Source organism: Chlamydotis macqueenii, chromosome 12, assembly GCF_036417535.1.
Source record: "Chlamydotis macqueenii isolate bChlMac1 chromosome 12, bChlMac1.mat, whole genome shotgun sequence".
Classification (NCBI taxonomy): domain Eukaryota; kingdom Metazoa; phylum Chordata; class Aves; order Otidiformes; family Otididae; genus Chlamydotis; species Chlamydotis macqueenii.
In genome coordinates, this window is record NC_141567.1 from 2421405 (window position 1) to 2439014 (window position 17610).

Below are 17610 nucleotides of genomic sequence, written 5' to 3' on the forward strand. Positions count from 1 at the left end.
TGCCTGTTGCAGAATACGGACACCACGGTACGCGATAAGGATGTGACTCAGCCCCTTGAGATAACACTCTGGAAATGCCTGCCTGGGCACAGAAAGGCTTTTTGTAACAGAAAGTCTGATTGCATTTCGCACCCTTATTGCACAGCAGGATCAGGGCAGGGAAAACCTGACGTTCTGCAGCAGAACTTCAGTCCTAGCATTACACTTAAAGCCATTAAAAGACCCACTGAAACTGGTAAGGTCATTTAGTACAGGAAAAAAAAATGCAAGATTTGTGTCTAGTAGTACTACTGATTTTGCAAGACAAAGTTCATAAAAAAAAAAGGCAGACTTTGTGTTTTACAATAGATAAAAACTTATTTAACTAGTCCATAAGGTATGTGGAGTTTTATTCTTTTGTCCTCCTAAAAGTAATACTATTACTGACTAATAAACCCAAGAGAGAGAGAATTCTTTTGCTAATTAATTTAATAGCACTGGTTATGCACTCATTGTAATTATCAAATGGCAGACTGTAAAACCCACCACTTTTGGTCTCCTAGACAGCCCCTGTTCTAGAAGCGTGTGAAAGCCTTTAGCTCCTTGATCTCTGGATAAGAAAAGCACCCACTCCTCAAACTGTTTGTGTCAAGGGCCTCACACAGCACTCTAGGCCACGTGCTCTGATCCTGGGCCAGCTGAGGAACCCACCCTGCACGGAAGAGCACTCTTAGCTCAAGTTAAGAACTTTCACTTACCATCAGCTGCTTCAAATCAGCTCTCTCAGCAGGATTTTTAATTAAACTAGGAAAACAGAAAGTATTGCACAAGTTATACACTAGTATCTTTTAAAATCAGGATCAAGTTATATCACGTTGGCATGCTGCTTGGTCTGAAGAAGACACCACTCTGGATAAAACCATTAGGTAACGTAGTGCCTCGCAAACACAGATCTGGGTCTGTAAGCAATTCCCTTCTGCAGGCTTCACAGGTACAGTTTCAGGTATGAAATCCTGAGCTGTCTGATGCTGTTCAGCAGGGCAGCAGTGAGTGCTGATAACCAAGCTGGAGAGATCAAATTCCCATTTAAACAAAAACTCGACAGTATGAACCACTTCATCCCTCAAGTTTCTTTTACCCAAGTCTTTTCAGGCTCAGTATCAAGTACAGCTATTGTGTTACTGTCCTTCCTTTTGGAAACAGTAAATATATATAAGTAGCTTTTAATAAATTAACTTTACAAGCTGTAATTAACTGCCTCTCTTAGCACTGAATCTACTGGTTCAGTGCAGGTATCACTAAAGTGAAGAGTAAGCAGATGGGAGAATGACTGGTGTGACAAAGACACCACTTCAGTGAAGCACTGGGAAAGAAAAAAGCATCTGGAGCCTGCAGGACCCCTGTGTCACAAGGAACAGCCACTGCAGAACACTGTGAAGGTTGCCCTTTGAACTAAGGATCTTCCTTTAGAGGCATGTTGTACGATCAGAGTCTGTAAGTACTACGGTGCCTTCCATGCCGAGAAAGCACTGATCTAAGTTGCGCACAGAAGTGGAGATCTTACGTTAAAGCAGGGAGTATCTCTCAGCTTTGGGGTTCTCTTTGGATGTGTATGCGTCATGTACACGCCTGTACAGTGAGCTTCAGGCACATTAACAGCTGGAGAAAAATGATTACCCTCACTGAAATCACTCCACATTTGTCACAGCCTACAGAAGTAGGGGCTCCGATTGCCAGGCTGTCCATACAGCGAGACAGCTTGGCTGATCCCAAATGTGTCCCTTTGCAACTCACCATTTATTAACAAAATCTTGAAATTCGGAACCAAAAACACCATTGGGCAGTTTTGGAGGTGGCTGGGGAAAAACAAAACAACAGAATAAAACAAGTTAGCAGTCATTTAGCATAACTAATACATGCTGATGCACAACCAACCCAGAGATCTACCAATTCCAAGTCCTCTATCTGGGTAAAGCTGTAAAGCCTCAGCACTACCCAGGCCTGCCTTCAAAGCTGAGCTCTGAAACAAGTGTCACGCAGACTTCAGCTTCCATGCATATGAATAAAGGAGATGCTGTCATATGATTTATAAAAGCAAAGATGCTGAGTTTATTATTGACTAATTTTGGTTATTACTCTCTCAGCTGCTGGATTTTAGATGTTTCAGTTTTTGGGTTTTTTTTGTTGTTTGTTTTTCTCTCTACACACACCTGAATGGGGTTAACAAAGCCTGGAGCTGTTATTAAGAAGGCTCAGAGCAGCTGGCAGTAATTAGCATTGTGTTATTCTCCTTACTACTAATCTCCAGCTTGGGGAAGGGAAGATGCCTTGCACATAATTAGTTCCACAATCCTTTTGATCCAAGTATTCTGTCCCAGGGAATGAGCTTGTTCAGGGTCTGAATTAAAAAGCAATTCTGATAAAGAAGAGGTACTATATAAACCTGCACAATATTGTCTTGTTCTCCATTACATTTGCTATAGGATCAGATTTAAGTTTTAATTCTCACACCATGGATCCTGCCAGCGCAGGGTTACTTGTGTGGACAGAGTGGAGACACGGCCTGCCTTCAGTTAGTCACTGGTGTACACACTTTGCTGGATGTAGCAGCTCACGCTGGAGATCGCATGTGCTACAGCACAGGTGGCAGAAGATAATCTCGCCAAATTCTCAACTCTGCAGCTTTTCAGCTTAAACTGTCCTCCCCAGGGATGTGACAAGAGCAGGACCACAGCATCTTAAGTAATCCAACACCAACTCTATTCCCAGAGCTAGTGCTGTCATATCCAAGCGTTACATAACATGCAAAATAGGTTTGTAATGCAAGAGGAGAATTGTGCACGCAGACAAGGAACAGAAGCAATTTATCCGTACCTGTACGGTAGCACAAGCAACACTAGTGCTTGCAGGGACCTAGACACCAATTGCGCTTTTTAAATAGCTGTGTCAGGCACTTTTAATAATGCATTCACCTGGAGCAATCAAGTTACCCAACTGCTATAAATGACAGCTAACATGAGCATGGTTTGGTTTTGTTTTTTGTTTTTTTTTTTTTTGGAGGATACAAGCAGTGGAGTCATTTGAGTTTCAGCAGCACTTGTGAAAACACTGGAAACAGACTATCAATTGTAAAATACCAGTCGCTATTAGCTAGCTTTGTAGCTTAGCTATGTGAAAGATACAATATTATGAGGTTGTTCACAAGACTAGAACAAAGAAAAAACCCATGTTTGTATATGGTTGATCATACTGTTCACTATTAACTGTCCTAACAGGTTGCATGATCCAGGCTGGAAAACCCACAAATCTACTTAAGGGATGCAAAGAAGTGAACTAAAATTTTCCTGGCAATAATTTAAGATCAAGCCAACCCACATAACAAGGATGTGTTTCTCATACTGCAGCAAGAGAAGATCAGAAGACCTGGCTTATCCTAGCACTAACCCCACCCCACCTCAAACTCTGGACCACTTTGGAAGTTTCCAGTTGGATCAGTACAAGAGCAAACGGCTGATTACCTCATTGACGATGTAATCGAGAAGTTCAAAGATTGCCATCGGGGGTCTGCTGTCTGGTCCGTAGGCTAAGAAAAATTATAGAAGTAAGAAAGTAGAGTGTTACTCTCTCTCTGTAGCACGGGTATTTTAAGAAGCTAACAGTCACGTACTCTGTTCTTACATGATGGACTTGCTGGCACCCAGTAGATTTATATGAAAAAAACGTGGAGCAGCAACGGAGTAATACTTAAATGCAAGGCGACGTTATTTTCAGGTCTGAGCTAAACCACGAACTTCACTGGGAATCTTCCTACTGCACTTTGATCAGCACTCCATCAGAGAGATGAACCATTTCAACAGAATGGCATCTTAACAGTGCTCATGAACAGCTCAGCTATCAACAAAGGGATCCCTGGTGCTTATTCTCAAACTCAGATACCTCCTCACAGTGAAACTGAGCCAGGTGCCCAGTACAATCCTGATTTTTTGGAAGTTTAAAGCCACACTATGCAGATCAGTATCAGGTAAGGAAGATTTTCAAGCTGACAGAGAAGGGTATTAGAAAATAATTTAACAGATGTTGTAACTTACAGCTCATTGGTCGACCAGGTGTCCTTTGCCTGGGCGAGGTCTCGGTGACTGGAGAATCTCCCTCTACTGGGCAGCCGAACATTAATTCCAGCTCCTTCGAGTCAGGAGGAGGAATCGGGTATCTGCCAATGGCCATTTCGACCAGCGACAGCCCCATACTCCATATGTCTGACTGCACTGAGTAATGAGTTCCCTGTAGTCTTTCCGGCTACCAAAAAAAAAAAAAAAGAAAAAAAAAGAAAAAAAAAAAGAGAGGAGAGGAGACAGTATTGTAACAAGAAAGAAAAAAAATTGCATTCTGCAGTAGCCTGGATAAAATAAAGGATGAAACCCCAAATTATTAGTATGACATCTTCCAAGGAGTGACTTACTGATCTTTTTCTTTAAATATCTCATCTGGAGTTGCAGGAGTTCCACGAACATTGCACACCACCATTGCAAAGAACTTTGAGACTTTTTAAAATGATGCTATTACGTTGGTGCTCTATTCCTTTAGCATAATATCTAAGTGTTGCAACTACTGACGATGATGGGATAATTAAAGTGCAAGAAAGCAAAACGAGTATGGGCAACTAAAGATTCAGCTGGTTTCCCTGAGAAGCTGTTCTTGGTTTTTGCTTTGGGAAGTCGCGGGAAGGAAACTATTGATCCTGTGTGGAGCGACCTGGTGCTCTAGCAATAATCCTGTGGCAGGGACACTGCTCAGCTGGTAACACTGATTGCTCCCTATAGCGGAAATGCACTTACGTACGGACTGTTACGTAGGCGCACATTGCGGTTTCAGATCCATATTTAAATAGTTTTTAAATAAACTCGAGCTCTATAATCCACTGAAATTATAATAAAATGTAACATACAAATTGAATTATGAAGTATTATGCAGGCCACAGACCTTTCCTGGAGGTGTAACCATTGAAAAATATACCGTGAAGTCTCTTCCCTCTGCCATAATGAGTGATCGTTTTGTTAAATTGGTTTTGTAACATTATATTTTACAATTATTTACAAGTATTTTAGCTTTCTCCAGTGTCTCACCTCAGCTAGTTCCAATGCCACCTGGATAAACTACACAATTGCTGGACAATGTTTTGGGGCTCCTTTATCTAAAGATATGCAAAAGATTTTCATAAAATGTAACTGTAAAGAAAGAAGTGAGTGAATAAGAAAAAGCAGGAAACATACAAAGGGCTAGTTAAGCAAAAATAATTAAAATCTAGAAAATATGTTCAGGTTAAGCATTGTTGATTGCATAAACCTTCATCTGGTAGAACAGGATGTTGTTTGGCATGTAACAGTTCTATAGCGTTACTTGAAAAAGTATGCTAAGGGAGATAACTGCAATAAAAGGTACGTGAGACTATAAAATAGTCAACAAAATCACCATCACGGCTTGGTCTGTGACATATTATGACAGAGAGCAAAGCTAAATCTCAGTCTGTAAAAACAATAACTTCAAGAAAATTGAAGGTAGACAGCACTTTGCTCTCATTCCTACTACTAGAAGACAATGGGCAAGCCAGAAGAGATGGAGGTGTGAAATTTTTTTACTAATTAGGAACAGCTCCTAGATGTATGTGGAAACACAAGCCAGTTTTATTTCAAGTGGGTTACCAATGTGAAATGACAAAAAAAAAAGAGAATACTGTCTTTGATGTTGAAATGCAGGTCCCATACCGAGCAGAAGCAGCATTATTATACTTTTTTTCCCTCTAAGTTTAAGCCCACACAGTTTCAATCCTACAGCAGAATCTCTGAACACTGATTGTAAGAGGTAATTGGTTTATGCTGAACAAGGTGAGTACTTTAGAACAAAGAGCTCTGTTATTTCCATTAACTGTGACTTTCACATAATACAAAGAGTTCCCCTGAAGTGCAAGTTTCAAGATATTCCTCATGCACAGGAATAAAGAACATCCTGTAAACAGCCTCAGATTAGCTGCCGTGGCCTTGTCCACAGCAGCCACTCCCATGCTCTCTCTCGCTGCTGCAGCTGCGCTGGGTTCCCAGGAGCAGTCACAACAGGATCGTTAGCGAGGCAGCAGCTTGCCTGCACAACTGACTGCAGCAAAACGCTGGACTGGAGAGAGAGAACCACACTTCATAACGAAAGCAAACTATAAATACTGGGCTTTTTTGGAGACCTGAGTACACAAAACCCAAACAGATTGGACTTTGCAATGTAGACAGAATTGCATCTCTTTTGTAGGGTTATGAAATATTCCAAGTTGCTTGGCTTCTCTTGCAACAGTTCTTTCCACCCCCCCCAATCTGGTACGTTACTGGAATATTCCTGGAATGCAGGAAGCGCTGAACTACAAACAGCAGTAGTAACAGCAATAGCTGGTTTCTTGTTTGATTACTGGAATCGTGGTAGCTCTACCATAACGTGTTGTGAACTCAAAGCTATAAAATCCATACTTACAGACATGTAGGAGCGTGTGCCAACAAATGAGTTCGCCATAGAATCTATCAGTTGTCCACTGACACCGAAATCGCAAAGCTTGATTTCACCTCTAGAGTTTACCAAAATGTTAGATGGTTTAACATCTGGGAAAAAAAAATGAACGGATGGTTTATATCTACAACAGATAACATCAGAAATCTGACAATGAAAGTAAATGAAAGGTGAGAATTACGGTGCCTCTCCCTTTGTTTCCCTTCTAACGCTGACACAATTCTATCCCTTCTCTGGGAATACTCAGAGAAGAGACTTGGTTCCCTACCCAGGCCCATTTCACAGGATCTCTATTTAAATGCAGAAAAACAAAAGAAATTTTTTAAATTACCACTGCAAAAAGGTTGTTAAAACCTGACCAAACTCAATGTTTGAAAGCCAATGACTAATATCTGAGACAAATATGAGTGTACGGCAGCGTAACTCCTCTTTAATTATGTTCTCTTGCCTAGAAATAACCAGTAGAGGCCCTACACATTTATTTTACAGGGGTCAATGAACTACAGCAGCCACACCACCATCCCTAAATTCACCTTCATATGTACATAAATATAATTAATCTTACAGCAAAACAGTTCTTGGAGCATGGTCTTGCTGTTCCAGGTTTTGTTTGGGTTTGGGGGGGTTGTCTTGTTTTTGTTTGGTTGTTGAGGTTTTTTTTAAAAAGCTCTAAAAAATAATTAGCCTATTATCAAAATGCTGCATTTAAAATACTTCAAGACCGTTCACCTGTGATCGAACCCACTCATGGTTTTTAATTCATCACTTTTTCTAAATGGAAATAGAATAAGGGTCACTGGTAGCTAAGCAACTAATAACAGCTATTTGTGAATGCAAAGGTACAGGGAACAATTGTTTCGTATTTCTTTTATAGCTGTAAGAAGGTTTTGCTGTATCTTGCTGCTTAGCTCGTCATTACCAATGCATTATCGAGATAAGTAATCAACAGTTCACATTTGTGAAGTAATGCCACAGAAAAAAGGGTACTCTAAATGGGTTTTGAAGAAGTAGCAGCCCAGCCCACCAGACCTTAACTTTAGCCTCTGCTATTCACGAGCAGATCCAGAAGTCTATAGTCTGTAGAATATTTTCATTTGCTTTTCACTTTTAAACACAAATCCAGTCCAGGTACCTTTCATTCCAGTGACTGAGCAACTGACCTTAGCTAGCGATATCAGCAGGATGGCACTGGAAAGACGATACTAATGTGCCTCCTCATCACTGGAAAAATATCTCCATGCAGAAGGTTATGCCTCACTGAACAAGACTCAGAGATTGAAAACAGAGACAAAACTGTATTTTAGCTGTTTCTATCCCCAGCCCACTTTAAAGAAGAAAACAACGCTTGAATACAGTTATCTACTTTTGGAAAGTGTGGCTACATTTCCTGCTTCCTGACATCTCCTTTCCAGGTAACTCAAACTGTCCAGGCACGCTGGAAACAGCGTTTGTGACGATTTGCGTGTACACGAGTTCTTCTGAGCTCAGCTACAGCACAGCGAGCCTACAGCTTGTGCACTTCACTTGGAGCAAGCATCAGCGCATAGAAAACCCACCCAGGGATCTACCACAAACTGCTCCCTGGTCTTTACACAGCAGAAGTTGTGCCTGTGTACATCTTCCTTCTGCCACAAAGATGATCCCAGCAGCTTTTGCCAGGTACAATCTTCCTCCTTATGGAAACAGAAGAACATGGGCACATACTCTGTGTGTACTACTATTAATTTTCCACCCCTAGTAAGTGACTGGCTTATAGACATTGGTCTCCTCAACAGATTTTCCTCCTGTAGGAGCAGCAGAGGTACTGGGCAGCTTGTGGAGCCGTTTACCTGGCAGGAAACAGAACATTACACACCGGCTAACTCAGAGCAGGGCTTCAGTAAAGAGATTTTAGAGGCCTTCTGGGCAGACAGCTGAACCTTTTGCATGTTCCACCTCCTTTGTGGAAGTTTTGACTACTTGTAGAGACCTCACCACAAGCACCCTTCACAATGAAAAAGAAGAATCCAGTCTAGAAGCTTGGCCTATCAGTTTACAATTATTAAAAAAAAAAACCACAACAAACCACCAAACCCAAACAAGACCAAGCAGACATCAGTGCACTGAAGCAGGTAGCAGAGATTAGAGATTCCCAGCTACACAGCAATCCGTACCTGAAGTCCTGTGTAAAAGCAAGGTGAAAAAAATAACGTTTGCAAAATACGCTGGAAGCACTGCAGAGCTGCACACATTACAGACACGGCCTATAGATCTGTACTGCTTATCTACACTCATCTACTACTTCAGTGCAGAACGGAGACATAAATCCTCGCTTATCTCTACAGCTCATTAATTCTTCATGTTCATAATTAAATGGCAAAAAATAGCATTAGCACTCCACTGTCAGGGAACCAAATTACACACTCTTTATAAGCATCTCATCTGCTCTAAAATCCACCTGGTCTTTTGAAGATTTAACTTCTACCTTCGGTGTTTCTCTATCTGATAATTCTACACTGTACCTTTCCTGCAGTAGCACAGCAAATCATGACTTCTCACTGGAGTTTTTTTATAAAGCTTGCCTTTCCCTCAGCATTTTCATTTTCCTCACAAGGCGCCCAGCGTGCTCAGAGCGTGATGTGTGGAAGGCTGCTGTCTTTCCACCCCTCTAAGTGCAGCATGCTATGCTATTTTAACTCCAGAGTGTCTGAGCACTTAAGCAGTTTCTCTGGAAACCAGAGATTTGTATTGCCAAACGGAACGGGAATGCCAAGGCATCCTTCAAAATGTATGCGGTAACTTGCAAGAAAGACAAACTCTGAAAGGAAGACCAAGTGTGTTATGTTAGTGAAGTATTTAAACTTTTAAAGAAAATGAAAGGACATGTCATGTATCATCCCAGAAAACCCAGAAACAGAGCTCTGGAATTCTAGAAAAGTCTTTAGCCAGTCCAGAGAGATGGATACATGCCACTGAACAGGGAGCTAGTTAACACCAAGAAGTTTCCAGGATTTCTTGTCATCTCTGTAGAAGTTATGTCTCAGCTGCCTTGGTCCCGCTCTGTCCCACTGGTACAAACCCAGTTCCTGCTGAAAGAAAGGTGGCCCCAGACATGATGTCAACACCATCACACAAGAATTTCTTTTGTGTGGAAGTTACTGAGTAGCCAAACATTTGAGAACTTATTTGTCTTGCAACACATTATTGATATCTCCAAATCCATTTCAGTTTCCCAAGGCAGGATCTCATGAGAATAATCTGGAAGTGATAACACAACTGCTGTGTAGCACCTCCTACTCTACAGCTGCTGGCTGCAACTGGAGTCCAGAAATCTTACAAAGCATTTTCTACACAAGAGGAGACTTTCCAGAGAGAATTAGACTCCACACTGTGCTCAAAATGAACTCAAATTCATGTTCTGATTATCTGATAGGCTTTGCATTAATCCAGAGACAAAACACAGCAAAAAACATTTGTGGGTCTTAACAACCTGCAGCAATATACTTTGTAATTAGTTAAAGGACATTTCTTCTTGCCATTTAGTGCCTTCTGGTATTAACCACAAAGGTAAGTAGGACCACAGAAGTACCATTTCCTGTTATAACATCTTTCTTTAACAGGAGATGTTATGAAAGTATCTACCACAGTCACACTGCTTGTCCTCACCTTTTCTGTGCCTGCTTTGTATCCTACCAGTTTGTCTTTCAGATTTTTGCAATTCCTGTTACGCCTTTTCCAAAACAAAGCATGGCGCTCCAGATGAGCTAACAGCCTATAAAAAGACTGCATTTTCCATTCCTTCCCTAATAAACCCTAACGACCTCTTCCTCGAGGTGTCTGTAATGACAAGTGAATACTTTTCCCCAGAGGTCAGAGTTAGCCCAGCATTCATCTGTGCACGGACACAGTTTAAGCTGAACCTCACACTGAGCAGCTACCACATTCCGTTTGGTTTTTTGCAGCGCCTTATGACTGTCATTCCTTCTTGATCAATTTGAGTAAATGCATCACTCAAGTTTTGCCGATTTATTTTTTATTATTTTCTTTCAGGTCAGACAGATAATGCTAACAGCAGCCTCTTGCATCCAGAATACTGCATGCTAGCTTCTGCCAGTAATTACAGAAAAATTAACACTTTACAGAATCTTTACCCTGGAAGGCATTCCTGTGAATTTCCGCCCCATGGTGATGTTGCAAGTCCTTTGTTTCACTGCCCCACAATAATACTGAAATCTCAGTTGCACTAACCATCCTCAACTGCCATCAGCTACACGTACAGACCTTCACCACTCTCTACCCAAAGAGAGCACTCAGTCTCTTATCTTAAGAAGAGTTCCATGATGAGGTTGCATAGCCCAAGAAAACAGTCTTAAACTGTTCTGTATGCACTTGGTCTACTGAAATCCAGTAACATCAGAAGCAAAGTAGAATCATAGAATCATACAGTCGGAAAAGACCTCTAAAGTCATCAAGTCCAACCGTCAACCCAACCCCACTATGTCCACTAAACCATGTCCTGCAGTGCCACATCTAGACGTGTTTTGAACACCTCCATGGACAGTTACTCCACCACTTCCCTGGGCAGCCTGTTCCAGTGCCTGACTACTCTTTCATTAAGAAAATTTTTCCTAATAACTAATCTAAACCTCTCTTGCCGCAACTTGAGTGCATTTCCTCTCATCCTGCAGTAAGATAGCAGAAACTGAAGACACATGATAGTTATAGTAAGTGACTGGGATTAAAAAAATGCTTGCTTTGCACAACTCAAGAAAAACCCTCTGCACCAGTCATACTGAACCATAAAGAAACAATCATAGAAAAAGCACATATTTTAACTTGAATAAAAATTATATTTAAGAAAAGTTACAACGTAAAATTTTACCTCACCTCTGTGCATTATTTTATGTTTTTCTCTCAGATATGTGAGTCCTTTTATTACCTAAGGACAAAGAAAATTTAAAAAATTATGAAACAGAAGAATTGAATGCAACATAACATAAATCCCACAGTGTAATCACTGCAAAAATCAATATTTTGTTTTAATCTGTACCTCTAGCTTAGACTAAAAAAACAGAATCAACCAATCCCTTACTGGAAGTTTTGCACACAGAGTTCGTTGCACAACAGAAACGAAAAGTTAACATTCAAAATTTTTTAATGAAACGTTAATTCTGGTCTTATCCAGAAGCATCAGCCGATACAAAAGCAGAAAATCAAAGCAAACAAAACAGAATGTGTTACTCATTCCAATGCTCTGAGCTACCAAGCACAAAAGACTACTTTTTAAAAGAAAGCAACACACTTAAAAATCTGGTAATGTTTCTCTCTCCCACATCCTTCAGTCCTGAAATGGCAGCTTCCTGGATCTGGCATTACCACACCGAGATACAAATGTACCCACTTCCAGTCTTTGAGAGCAACGAACACACTTACCGCAATGCTAACTTTGCCCAGTATCTGCTCTGGAATTCTTCCAGCCTTTTTCAGCACTTGATCCAAGGAGCCGCCATCCTAATAATAAATATTTGAACAGTCAAGGTTTAGAGTAATTTGATTAAAGCATTTTAAACAGGATTGTAGTCTGAAGCCTAAAGTTGGTGAGGGAAAAAAAAAAATGTTGATTTTCATGTTTGTTTTAATATTGTTATTGTGCATATCTGGAAAAAAATAAGTAATTTCTTTGTAGGAATTAGCCAGTTTTATGGGGTTTTTTTAAACAAACATTTGGCCAGTAACAGTGTCCGCTCAAATAAACACCTCAGACAATGATGCTCCATACTGGTATTTCCATGGCTTGGCTCTCGTTAAGGAAGTATTGTCCACGACCAGCTCTTGACCAAGCATTAGAAATTTTACAGGTTTCTGTCACTTCCAGACCAATGGAAGTGCAATAACATGCATTTTTTTTCTCGTCCCAGTCATCACATGATACTCTCTCCCTGCTCCAGAGACAATATGAGAACTGAAGAAGCATAGAAGATTTTGTGATCCTGATTTACAAAGATTGCCATCACACTGGAAGAGACAGAGTTGTCTTCCTGAAGATCATGTGTGCTAGTGCCATTCCATGACCATAATTAAACCCAGATCCCCTCCCAGATGAGATCCTACACAGAGAACGTTGGCCTCTTAGTTCTGCACATCCAGGGTGACTCTGTCAACTTCCAAGGATGGAGGGTTGATTTAGCACAGGTCTCAGAGAACCAAATAAGAATAAATGTTTTTAAAGTTTCAAGGTAAGTAACGGTCTTGCTAATCTTACCAGGTTAAATAAATTGATTGCATGCACACACACCCCCAGCAGAGTCAAATATATTCCACTGTTGCTAAGAGCTCCTGAGGAGGAAAACTGTAAAAAATGCTATTTATTTTTAGCAACTGATTCAACAATAGGCTTCTGCCTGAGTTCTAGATTCTCTAGAACAGAGAATATATAATCAAAGAAGAAATTAGAAAGTTATTTTTCCCATTAAAAAACAATATCCTGTTGTCCAGATCAGCATTTATTTTGTCCTGAGTACTGGAAAAATTCAACTTGAGAAAGCAGCTGCCTTCTGCTTTAACCCATCCTTTGCAAGTTTTCATCACCATTTACACGTGTTAACAGAAAAGCTAGAATGCAACGTTTTATTACTGGAATATAGAAAATATATATAAAATCTAAAACTATATACTAAAATCTAAGAGCATATGTAAAATCTGAAACTATTATGAGAAAGTATATAAATACTTATTTGAGCATGTATTTTTGCAAAAAACGCACCCACATACATCACACTTGATTAAAAATATAGGAAAAAAGTCTATATAAATCGCTTGCGTAACCACTCTGCATTTCTGAACAGCTGCCTCTGCTGAGACATCAGTACATTAACAAAGATTTCATACAGAAAAACACCTGTGGTGTTGGGTTTTTTTCTCCCCCTCTCCCTATGGACTAGCTGCAATCCTGGAAGAAGCTGAATGCAATTCCATTGCCTGGTGTTGACTATAACCTTCAGTGTCTTTCTGGAGCAGATTCCAACTCTTTTGCCTGTTAAACACCTACTGCTAAGCAAAGTTATGCCTTGATTCTGAATTTATGTATCTAAAAATATCAAACGCTCAAGTCTTCAAGTTCCATGCTTTTTTCAACTCCATTTTTTTGTTCATATTCATACATGTTTTGTAACTCTCTGCTAAAAATATGAATTTTGACTGGCAGTAATTGAAAGAAAGAGATGTAAAAAAAAAAAAAAGACATCTAATCTTTTATCCAAAAGGAGACCAAAAACTTCCACCTAATGATCTGCATTAATGGCTTAATTAAGACTTCAATTTAAATCATTCATCTTCTTTACTTCATAGCCTACTGATCAGTTGTTCTACGTGTAAGATCTTGTATCCACTTTGACTTAGACCAGACTCGGCACTGAAACACCAGCTTTGATACCGCCTTCTCAAACTGAAGGGATGTCTGCTGTCAGATATATAATTCCCAATTTAGGGACTAATCGCTGCTGTTAATTTTCTCACTGATAAATACATTGAGATTCCTTAGGCCTTTTATTTCTACAATTAATTATATATCAACATCAACACTCTTTCAAAATGCGTTAACATACACGCCCTTTTAGCAATTGTGGATGTGCACATTTGTGACATTTAATAATGTATTCCAGTACAACGCCCAGTCATTTTTAATATCTATTTTCCCATTTTTCATTATTGTTTTCAATTTTGAGAAACTAACTTCTTTATAATATTTTGGGGTATGCGCACCTTCCATTCAGCTAGCACATGCTTAAAAACTGGATCATGATCACCCGTTCCTAGGCAACCATCGATTTCTTCTAAAAATTTCCGTAAAAGACGACCAGAAAAGCATTAAAACAATCACATGTACTTTCCAGAAAAAAAAAGGTTTCTCTCAAAAAAAAAAAAAAAAACAAACCAAAAAAAACCACCCCAGTTTTTCAGGGAAGAAATAAAAAGGTCTTCAGATTTATTGTACTTCATACTGTTAAAAACATCCTCTACTAAGCAAGTGAGGCAAAAAATTTGACTGACCTTTAACTACTGAAAATTTACTTTTCATGTTTGGCTCCATATGGTTAGAGAAAGGCAAACAGATGTCGAGAAGAATGTGTACTTTTATACTAAAATGAAACACAGTCAAATATATTTTTGGCATTAAAAAAGTTGTACAAGATCCTCCTGAGCTCATTCACTTCCTGGGCACTATTCTTTATGTTTGCATTTTCTGTAAAACTTGAAAAAAGTTAGACAAAATACGGATTCATTTAAATAAGAGTAAACTAGATTCTCATTATCATAGCTACCAAGGACTAGACAGCTGTCCTAGCAGAGCGATCTCGTCCACTGTGCATAAAACCAAAACTCAACCCAAATCAGAATAGGTGTCTAAGTAGCAGAACTGGGTAAACATTTTTAAATAAAACAAAAAGGACCATGCATAAAGCAATTGGGAGGCTACAAGCTTAGACTTCTACAGAAGAGCAGAGAATGGAAAGATAAAACAGATCATATTAGTCCCAGCCTCAGATTTGCAGAGTAAATCCGAAACACAGTATTTGACTCTTTATTAATGCAGAAAGGTCTACTCTGTTGACTTGAGTCCTGCTGACACTCAGGTTTTGCATTAATGGTCTGTTAATATTTTCAAGCTAAGACAGATTGGTATGTACTTACCATATGTTCCATGCAAATGCTGATTTCTCCATCGCTGTAAAAAGCTCCGTAAAAGCCCACTATGTATGGAGAGTTGCACTCGTGTAGAACTTGCAGCTCACGAATGATCTGGTTTCGAATAGCTGGCTTGATCTCTAGATGAATTAACTGTAAAATAATCCACTCTGATTACTTTCTTAGTGGCAGAGTGCCATTCAGGAGGAACAGGTCACTCAAAGAGGGTTTCAATACCTAGCTGGATGAGGCCCTGAGCAGCCTGCTCTGATCTCGTAGCTGACTCTGCTGTGCGCAGGAGGTTGGATTACATGACCTCCTGGGGCCCCTTCCAACCACAAGTGTTCTATGACTTAACTGTAAAACAAACCATCCTTATTTTCTTAGTGGCAAAGGGAAAGGAAAACACTACAATACCGCATGAGAAAGTTGAAACACCAGCATCTGTGAAGAAGTGGGATTTCCATCTCTGCTTCTCACAGAACACTTCTCCATCAGAAACTTTTTGTTCCAGCCCATTTTGTTCACTTACCTGGTTTGTATGGATAGTTCAGAAACTGAAGCAAAGCCATGAACAAATGTCTAAAGGAAACGTGTCAGAGACATACTGACTCAGAAGCAGCTGCTGAAAGATATCTGCACAGGTGTTTGTAAAACATTCCTGGAAGGAATGAGCTGAACCTCAAATTAAAAACTCTCCAAACTGAATCTACATCTAAAGTGGAGATTGCATTAAATACTTGTTCCACTAGACTGTTCATCTCATACAATATAAGAAGTGTATTTCTTTTGTGAAAGGCAAGGTTAAGATATATTATGGAAATAAAATTTTAGGTAATATATCATAGAATGGTTTGGGTTGGAAGGGACCTTGAAAGTCAATCTCATCCAAACCCCCCTGCAAGGAGCAGGGACATCTCCAACCAGATCAGGTTGCTCAGAGCCCCGTCCAACCTGGCCTGGAATGTCTCCAAGGACAGAGCATCTACCACCTCTCTGGGCAACATGTTCCAGTGCTTCACCATTCTCATCAAAATTTTTTTCCTTATATCAAGTCTGAATATGCTTCCTTCTATTTTAAAACCATTTCCTCTCGTCCTATCACAACAGGGCCCGCTAAAGAGATTCTCTTCATCTTTCCGATCAGCCCCCTTTAGGCACTGGAAGGGTGCTATAAGGCCTCTCCAGGCTGAACAACCCCAACCTTCTCAGCCTGTCCTCACAGCAGAGGTGCTCCAGCCCTCTGATCATCTTTGTGGCCTCCTCTGGACCCTCTCCAACAGGTCCATGTCTTTCCTGTCCTGAGGGCTCCAGAGCTGGACACAGTGCTGCAGGTGGGGTCTCAACAAAGTGGACTGAGGGGCAGAATCCCCTCCCTCGACCTGCTGGCCACGCTGCTTTTGATGTAGCCCAGGATACGGTTGGCCTTCTGGGCTGCGAGCGCACATCGTCAGCTCATGTCCAGCTTTTCATCCACTGGTACTCCCAAGTCCTTCTTGGCAGGGCTGCACTCAATCCCTTCATCCCTCAGCCTCTATTGATACTGCAGGTTGCCCCACCCAGGTGCAGGACCTTGCACTTGGCCCTGTTGAACCTCATGCAGTTCGCATGGGCCCAGCATGACCTGTGTTTTACCCTTCTCAAAGGCTAGGTTATGCTTCCCATGAACCATGTTAGCCTGCCTACCATCTCACCCCCTGAAGCACAGGGACATATGTCCTGACACACTGCCTCTTAACAAGCATCATCTGTGCAAGGAACTGCCCTCCTGGAAGGAAGAGGCATGAGGAACCCGAACAGAAATAGGCAGTACCGCAGATGCATTTCCCTTACTGTATTTGGTTCCCAGGGATACTGGGAGAAAGTGAAAGCTCCTCACATAAACCAAATGACAATTAAAACATGAAGTTAAAAAAAAAAAGTCTCAGTTCTCTTACAAACTAGGTCACAACTGCTGTTAGTTGTAAAGCCTGAAGCTGAATCATTGAAAAATACTCCGACCACAAGGACAAGTACCTTTTTTCAGAGAAGCCACCTGCGCCCCATGACAAAACTATAAAACAGGAGATGTCCCTGTACTCCAGTGCATTCCCTCATGCATTCCCCTCCAATGCATACTCAGTTTTTTTTAATTCTCTTTTTTTCCAGTATCATTCAGAAGCCCTTTTCTGGCCTGCAGCTGTAAGGGAAGATCGTAGGACAGGTCATATCTTTTCCATTCCTCTAAACTTATGGCCCAGAATACGGATATTGTCACTTTTCCCTAATTTATACCTTTCCGTAACTTCTTTTAGGCCTTCTATTCATTAGTATATCTGCCACATTTTCTTTGAAAGATATATACCCAGCTGAAGAGATTGTATTTGTCAAAATGGGAAAAGAAAAATATGAAAAAAGGAGCAATTAATGTCTATCCTATCATTA

The 17610-nt window shown here is 40.4% G+C and overlaps 1 protein-coding gene across 3 annotated transcripts in view; it reads right to left on the bottom strand.

The window, feature by feature from the left end:
- MAP2K1 (mitogen-activated protein kinase kinase 1) overlaps window positions 1-17610 on the bottom strand; it is a 35156-nt gene that overhangs the window by 1147 nt on the left and 16399 nt on the right. For all 3 annotated transcript variants that reach the window (XM_086757129.1, XM_086757130.1, XM_010126516.2), the window contains exons 3-10: window positions 15193-15339; window positions 11935-12012; window positions 11389-11440; window positions 6490-6614; window positions 4068-4275; window positions 3498-3562; window positions 1774-1835; window positions 738-783 (exon numbers count right to left, since the gene is read on the bottom strand). In XM_086757129.1, the coding sequence (XP_086613255.1) occupies window positions 738-783; window positions 1774-1835; window positions 3498-3562; window positions 4068-4275; window positions 6490-6614; window positions 11389-11440; window positions 11935-12012; window positions 15193-15339 (783 nt within the window). The remainder of the gene's footprint in view (window positions 1-737; window positions 784-1773; window positions 1836-3497; window positions 3563-4067; window positions 4276-6489; window positions 6615-11388; window positions 11441-11934; window positions 12013-15192; window positions 15340-17610) is intronic.